This window comes from Teleopsis dalmanni, chromosome 2, assembly GCF_002237135.1.
Source record: "Teleopsis dalmanni isolate 2A chromosome 2, ASM223713v2, whole genome shotgun sequence".
Lineage (NCBI taxonomy): Eukaryota > Metazoa > Arthropoda > Insecta > Diptera > Diopsidae > Teleopsis > Teleopsis dalmanni.
In genome coordinates this window covers 229743445-229752249 of record NC_051847.1, presented here as the reverse complement: position 1 = coordinate 229752249, position 8805 = coordinate 229743445, and the positions used below count along the sequence as shown (strand labels likewise).

General features: G+C 29.9%; 1 protein-coding gene across 3 annotated transcripts; it reads left to right on the top strand.

Moving 5' to 3' along the window:
- Positions 1 to 1531: 1531 nt before the first annotated feature.
- On the top strand, positions 1532 to 8131 carry LOC119681500 (ell-associated factor Eaf-like). 3 transcript variants are annotated; one of them, XR_005252523.1, is made up of 3 exons: positions 1532 to 1866; positions 3934 to 4465; positions 7823 to 7908. XR_005252523.1 is itself a non-coding variant. In XM_038094711.1 (2 exons), exons 1-2 carry the CDS (start codon positions 1722 to 1724, stop codon positions 8071 to 8073), a joined length of 387 nt encoding a protein of 128 aa, XP_037950639.1. In that variant the 5' UTR covers positions 1570 to 1721; the 3' UTR covers positions 8074 to 8131. The 3 variants fall into 3 exon arrangements, 2 of the variants coding, with proteins under 2 accessions (XP_037950639.1, XP_037950638.1); XM_038094711.1 differs by lacking the exon at positions 3934 to 4465 and having other exon boundaries at positions 1570 to 1857; positions 7823 to 8131; XM_038094710.1 differs by lacking the exon at positions 3934 to 4465 and having other exon boundaries at positions 1574 to 1866; positions 7823 to 8131.
- Positions 8132 to 8805: the final 674 nt, after the last annotated feature.

Genomic DNA, 8805 nt, shown 5'->3' with positions numbered 1-8805 from the left:
AAGGATTTAACCTATCCCCAAATTTTTCCTTTTTTAATAAATAAATGACCTGTTTTCTTAATTTGATCTACATTTTCTACATCCTTTTTAACTGGTAAAATAAGATAAAAAAGTTGGAGATGAATAGAAAAAAGTTCGAAACACATTGGAAAAAGTTTGTCAATTTGTCGCTAATGAAAAGTTAATGAAATAAAAAGTTTTACAATTTCAATGAGCAAACTTTTTTTTTAAAACAGTAACATTTGTACAAAAATGTTGACGAGCAATTGTCACTTTTAACGCAGAATCCTAACGAAAATGTCATTCAATAGAAAGTTTCCCTACGCACCCTTCCACTTAGCGAAGAGCCTTCGAAGTTATAAGTCGGTACTGTTGGCAGCTACGGAGAATTTGAAACTTTTTCAGGAAAATTAACTCCCATTTAAGGCAAATATAAATTAGATTCCAGAGAAAACATTTTCCGCTTTCTCTTATCGCAAAATCGATATTAGATTTTCTAATCAAAAGGTTTTGCTGTATTTTGTAGCTCAGATAGGAATTAAATCGGAGCAGTGACCGGCATTATGAACTTCATTTGAGTTTAATATATTCAGATATTTTGACAAACGCACCTTGTTTCTTCTTCCTATAAACGTAATAACTTTAAAAAAACAGCTTTAAATAATACACCAAACTAACCTTTCAGCTTATTTAGTTTCGAACACTATTACTTTCGAACACTCCCTGCATACAAAGTCTGAACTATCTTTCTAAAAAGACAATTAGTCACATTATTTATAAGCATTACTGTATTTTTTCAATATGTAGAAAGCATCAGATCTCTAGGTGACATTTTACCACACTAAATTCACCTTTTGCATGTAACTTATAAAAATGTATCACCAAGCGATACAAGAACAATAAATAGTTGAAAACAACTTCCAGTAATCAAGGTATATAGCTTTGACAAGAAGTTAAGAAAGGTCGTGGTGGCGAAGATAAATTTTCTTTTTATTTTGATGAAAGGGTGACAATTGACACACATAGTGACTCTCTTTCTTTACAATAAATCCATAATTGGTGTTTTATTAATAGAAAAAATCTTTATAATCCTTACAGTTTATCACAAAAATAAATTTCAGATATTTTATTATCTGACGCAAACAAACCAATTCAATTCTAGTACAGATATAATCATGAACAAGATCAAAAGCGAAACTAGGAGTGGAATGGCGTTGTTATACTGATATGACAAAAACAGCTGTTTCAGTCCAGCGGTAGTTCTCCATTTAAAATTCCGCTCACTTTAAAACTGCCACGATACCATATTAGAATGCTTGACCCCCTTCTCAATCCAACTATGATATAAGTGATAAATTTGTCTTAGTATTAAGAGAATTAATAATAATAGGATAAACTATTGGAATCTTTAAGGAATCTTCAAGTACATATGTTTGCATATTTTAGTTAGCGATTTATGGTTACCATCTGTGATAGTAACTAATAAGTTTTAACCTTATTAAGAAGAGATTATTAATAATATATGCATAAATCATATTATATTACAACCGTCGAACTTAATTTACTTAATTTATCATGGGATCTTTTTTCCTTTTTTTGGTTGTACCCCTTTAATCCAGTACATAAAACCGCATGGAAAATCTTTTGAGCTTTTATTTTTCTTTCACAGAGCGCGATGGCGTGAGAATCGTACAATTTTCAACACTCCTAACCCGAGGTTGATGAACGTTTCTCTCCTCCGTGATAGTAAACTTTTGCATGGACAAGAACGTCGTGGCTCCAGAATGTCAGTGCGTGCACCTTCACGCCAACCGAGCATGGCTTCGCTGCGTCCCCATTCGCCTAATCCGTCGCTAGGTAAGACAGGTTTGTATTCCATCGACTAAATGCACTAATTCTACAAATTTTCTGTCTTTTTCCTTAAGAGTTCTGTTTTTATTAATAATTTTGATTACTTTAAAAAATTTCAAAATTTATAAAAATTTTAATTATTTTATATTAAATTGAAATTTTAATTTATTTGCGTTTGTTTTTGTAAATAAATAAAAATGAATAGATAAAAGTTTTAAATAGTTTCATATTATATAAAATAAAAACCAAACCTGATGCAGGTTATTCATGTTCAAACTTGGTGTACAACAAAGGTCTGTTGTAGTATGAGAGTCTTCGCCCGACAAATATCAAAATATTTTGATTTTCGTCCAACCGGATGAGCTCGCACTACATCAATACAGAAATTCTAAATCATTTTACAGCAGTTTGCATTGTGTATACCTTCGATAATACACTCACAATCATCAGAAGATAAATAAAATTTTATTAAAAAAATATAAGCAATCTAGCAAAAATGATAAAATTATAAAATAAAGGTAGGGTGCGAAGTACCTATCATAGCTTAATGGCGCCGTAAAACTCCTGAGCCATAAAGACAACTGAGGCAATATGTAAAAAAAATCTGCGGTGCTGGAATTTGGATCTGCTACTTATGTTAATGCGCATAGATGCTTCCGATTACGACGTGTTGAAAGCATTAACTTTTTGTTCTACGTTCTCTCAATTGCTTATAAAATGTTTTATTTGATGTTTTGAATTTACGGAATCGCAATGATATAAAATGACACTGCTTCCACATTAATGCACATTTAACTATTAAAATACTAATGTAATCACAAAACTATTTCACTTGATGCTGATTAAAAATATTTTTGGGATAATATTTTATAGAACTTCGTTTTGAAGTCGAACATATATGAATAGATAGGATGTTGAATAAGAAAATTAAAATTTTATATCTCATTATGTAAAAACTTATTCAATTAAAATATAGATTTTAAAATATTCCTAAAATAAAATGTTTAGTCATATTCTCTGTGATTGCTTGATTAGCTTTGATCTACGCCAGTAGTAGAATGATGGCACCAAAGTTCCTCTCCCAAGTAAGATTAAGAACTCCCCAACTATATACATTATGTCCTTTATTCGAACGACTAAATACCTTCTATTCTGTTAGGATTAGTTGTAGCACAAAAAAACTACTTTAGTTGCAGTTTCCGTTACTTCGGGAACGGAATAATTAGACAACAACGTCTGTCACTAGTATATGTGGTCCCGATAATTCGCAATCACAAGAGAACAGCATTTTTTACGAATTAGAGGGGTTTTTGAATTATAGAGGTTTTAATTTAACGAGGTTTAAAAAGAAAAAAATGCCCTGAAGCAGTCTTGAATGCAAGATTTGCTGACACTATTCCACGCTTTATAACCAATCTCTCCTTGCGGTGAGATAATTTAAAATTTTTCATAACACCCTGGTCAAGGGGATGCAGTTTAGAAGTGGCGTTTACTGGCAAAAAATTTTTTTTACGTGACTGAGATTCGGGAACCCATTATGCACTATACAATTGTCCATACATAACAGTAAATTTCGATATTTAGTTATCATTTAGCATCTGAAGTCATTCGTTAAATAGATCCATTGTCATCCACGCTTTCTTATTGTGTGGGTAAAGCATTGGAGAAGAAACCAAAGAAAACACAGAGAGTTGTACCAAGAAAGAATAAAAAAAAAAATTCACTAGAATACATTTTTTTTAATAAACGACCAGATTAAAATATCCAAAAACGCGAAGAGTTTAATGAAAATCAATAATAATTATATATAATAATCAACGTAATAAATATTTATCTACTGTAAATAATGGTATATACTCGTATATATAAATATATATATATATATAAATATGCAATATAGTTATAATTATAGCTTTAGTTATTTTTATAATTTATTTAAAAACGTTATTGAAATATATAATAAAAATAAAATATCAACTTAAAACGATATCTACAGGTACATTTTTTCTTTTAACCAATCTTATACCGACATAAAGTTAACCACACAATTAAAATTTTCTCTATTACCGAATTAATGTACAGGACGAATGCCACGTTCGAAGAGCAATACACGTTCCAGTGACTCACGCGTTAGCGATGTCTCAAATTGCTCTAGATTGCTCGAGCATCCACATAACACTAATGCCTCAGCAAACGCATCTGCAACTGCATCTGCCTCCACCACAGCCACTGCACACTCGCAACATGCGCCGAACGCAACACACATATCACTGACAGCAGCAACAAATGATGCTATCACTACTACATACGTATCCGCGCCCGGTGCTGGAACTGCCTGTGGCATGTCCATGAACACTTCACCATCGGTTGCCATCAGAACGAATAAATTTTAAACGGAACTTGCGTTGCTGTGCCGATTTGATCAATTATTTTTAATTTGGCCACAAGCAAGACTATATCAGCACCACCGACACCAACATCCACACCGAGACATACACCGATATAGAAATCAATACCGTTAACGGTAGCGATACCGATTACGTCATACCGTCATATACGGACAATACCATTATTGAACAGATATTGTTGCACTACTTCTGAAATCGAAACTGAGGTACAGCAATATTTTTTGAGGACGTTAGATTTGCCTTACATTCAAAACCAAACGTAGAATTGATTCATATCTGGAAAGTGGTGTACAACTATAACTCTTATTTTTGTTGTAGCTCTTATATGACAATGTAGAAATCTATAAATGTCCCGTTCGTTTTTTTTTCTTTACAGTAGTCATTACACGAGTGCTCTATACTATCCTTCTAAATGTCTTCCAATACAAAATACCAAACACTCAACTGCTCTACACATCTTAACTTAACAACTACACTTATACACCTAGTAGTGGAACCGCAAATGTATAGATATCAGTAGTTTCTTTTTATTTTTGCTTTTAGTCTAAAAACACCTTTCTTCTTTCTTTTAATATATTGTCTTCCAATTTTTTGTTTTTGTACGCCGAAATAAAAAACTTCGAGAATTCTAGAATTCTAGAAGAAATCCTATTGTGTCACCTATAATCTAAGGTAAAAATCTTTTTATGTAAAGTAAAATTTACCCCACTGAATTATTTATTTGGAAGAATTTTGTTACCTATGGATACTAATATTTTTTTAAACTAAAAACTAAGTTTATAATTAATATTATATGTTCCAGCTTCACTGAACATGTTCTGAATTATTGAACAAACCTATATCAATTATGTTTTTGTCTCTGTCCGATTTCAATGCTTTCTTAACGAAGATTATTTTGACCTTTATAAAAATAACAACTGCTGAATAACGTTTATTCTGTTCCGATCAGTTGTAGCACAAAAGCGCTATTATGGCCGCGGTTCTCCGCTCCATTTGTAGCCTATGTTCGTACTATAGTCTGTTTCTTATTATATTGCCAATCATGCGTTGAATATATTTTCAGATGCCATTATCTTAAATTACAAAAGATTGCAATTATATGTTAAGTTAGTCCAACACAGATATCAATAATATAATTTTCTTATATTATTTTCAAGTTGGACTTCTGAACAAGATAATACCAGGCTGGTCTTCTACCCTCTCTGCAATTTTAAACTTAACCAATGACACTTATGTAGGTTTGGGTCATCAACAATATTTCGTGACACTAAACTTTCTGTTTATTCAATTGAATAACAATTGTACTTCGAAATTATTGTGGGACAAGAGAACTAGGCTTCTTAGTTATAGTAACGCAAATACACCTTGAGTAGACCTATTAGAGACATAAATGTGTATTCGAAGACTTCAAATATTACTCCTAACTGAGTGTACTTTTTGATTTTCTTGTGGATTAATCGCGTTTCTTCACGATTGAACAATCGATTAATAAGTGATATATCATCAGTGATATATATATGTGACTAAACTATATAATAAATAAATAAAGTAAACACAATTAAAAAAAATATTAATAAATTTTATTTGCAATATTTTTATTTATAATTTGTTTTAGAAAAAATTATTTTATTTGCTGTGCTTTTCAAATTTCATTTCAATCAGTTTTTCGCTGTCTGCAGTTATAATTTCAAGCAATTTTATGCACTTTAGATAAAATATATATTAAGTATTTAGTATGTAATTTAGTTTATAGATACGTGTGTTTATGTAGTCTATGTTTGTGTATCTTGTACAGTGTGTGCTTATCTAACCGCCTTGATAATATTTTATATCTATAAAAAAAGTATCTGTTAAAATGCTGTAGAGTAAATTACAGCTAATTATATATTAATTATTAACTTGTATAATTACACAATTTATATATAAATTTAATTATACATTTTTATCTCATAAACGGTAAGTTCTGAATAAAACATAATACAATAATTCAAATTGTTCCTAACTGATTTTTATTAAATCTATCTATATATGATATATATAGTACAAACATGACATGACAAACCAGTCATTTTTATTTTTAGTAAGAAATTACGAATATTTAATGTATAATAACTGAGCTTAAACCGACCGATATTAGATGTATCAGATTTATTTAGAAACTAAAAGTGTTAAACAGGATACAAAGCTTTTTGAAATTACTGGATATACCCAGTACAATCATAAGAAATATGACAGTAGTATTCAGTGCTATTCGAGTTTTCATTTTTAAAAATATTTAACGATACGATTGCTCATCTTCTGTAATCTAAACTAAAAATGAAACCACATCCTTTCATAATCCATGAATATCCAACTTTTTCAATAAAAATTTAAAGTAGCGCTTCGTTTTCAAATGAAAGTCCCCGAAATCTTACAATAGCTCAACTAACCATAACAATTGCTTTCGACACATCTACTATATGCTGTAGTATAAAACCACAGAATGTCTGCCCATAGTTTTGGACTCTTTTTACGAATAGTTTCAGGCAAACGTAGCTTCAGAGCTGCAGAAGTGAAGTAAGAAAAGAGCATGTTGATATGCTGACATGATAGTTATTTCTTTTTGGCGTGAGTTCTTTAGTTCCGTCCTTCGGCTTCCACTTGAATGCGCACTGCCACTGTATCGTTTTAAAGAGTAAAAACTACTAATAGATTAATGGAATGAAAAATGAACATTTTTATTAAAAATTTAACAACAAATTAAAATACAGTCTCCTTCATGCTTTTTAACAATTTGGCTCTCCGAAAAAATTCATGAAACACTACACTACACTACAATAATCAAAGAAAACTGTTATGACTGTTTAAACTCTTTGCATAGCATTTACTTGATTGGTCGGTTGTTTCTGGATCGTATGCATAGGTCGAAGTCTCATCTGAAGTTATTAGACAGAAATTATGTATTTTTTGACACCAAATGAAATTCCACTCATATCAACTCATATCCATTATCAGTGATTCATTATGAGTGAAACTCTTAATTATCAATCGATGAACTTTAAGCAATAAATCTTTGATTTTCTTGGCATGCTCTTCATCAATGATGTTAATGATGAACCTTGTTCCTAAAAGTAATAATAATAGTACATATGATGTATTATTGACATGACCTGATCAAGCTCGATGAAACTTAAGTCCAGTATTCGGTGAATGAATTCAATAAGATAAATGCTTGTTATTTAATTTGTTATTTTAATTTAAAGATGATCTTACATTTTAATGAATGAACAATTAGTAATTTATACTTTTGTATAGTAATGTTGAAGCATTATCATCAATACAGAATTTGTTATAATAGTAGATACACATGTATACAATACTATATTATATAGTTACACATTCCTGCCTTGAATTAGAAGTGATTAGCTTATAAGCTAAGAACAACAATAAAGGATCTATAATTAAGCATGTCACTAATACAGCGTTTAACTGTTTTGTAATATATACGAGTATATTAAAAATATAAATATTTATATATATATGTATATATTTTTTCTCTTTATTTTTATATTTATCATTTCTAGGTTCACGTTCTGGTTCACACGGCAGTGCGAGCAATGCATCTGCTACGTCGATTCGCTCGACGCGTAGCAATTCTGTAGCACCTGGCAACATTGGAAATAGTCATCATGAACGCAAGGACTCTTCGCACCACAAACATCAGCATCATCAGCAGCAGCAGCAGCAGCAGCAACAGCAGTCTCTGATAACGAACATCACCCCAAATCCAGTGGCCGATAGCGTCACCGTAGAAATAATTGAACCGGAAAAATAAATTTGAAAAATATTTTGAAAATTAATTTTATTATAAATAATATTATATTAACTTGCTTTAGAATTTATCCAAAACAAATAAAAAGTGGAGGCTTAAGAAAAATTAATATAATTAAAAAGATTTTATTGCGCACCTCGAAGTGAATAGCAAATATAATGCTAAAATAAAAAGTGAAATTATTTATGGAGTACATTCACATAAATGTACAAATGCAAATTTATTTTTAAATTTAGTAAAAATTTTTCAATGAATTTTAGAAAGTCAACTTTTGCGTAATCACACAAAATCGCTAATTTCTTTAAAAATAAAACTGAAAAAACCTTGCATAACAAATTCATTTTTTCCTTAAACTGCTTTTGTTATATATAAAATATATAAAAATTTAAAAAGCAAACGCAATGGCAAATGCAAATATTTATATAATATTTAATATTATTTTAAAAGATACAAACACATCATAGCGTTAACACAATTAAATCGAATGAAGATAAAAGATACAATTTAACATATTTTTCCATGTGAGTTATCTATCACTGTGCACAGAAACAGATACATTTTTTAAATTAATTTATTTCAAAACTTAATATAGTAAATAGTAAATATTTAATATAATATATAATATATATATTTCAAATAAGGATAATACAAAAATATTTAGCTTAACTATAAAAACATGAAAAGAACTATCTGCATAAAATGGAAAAAATTAATAAAAATAAAATTTATTAGAAA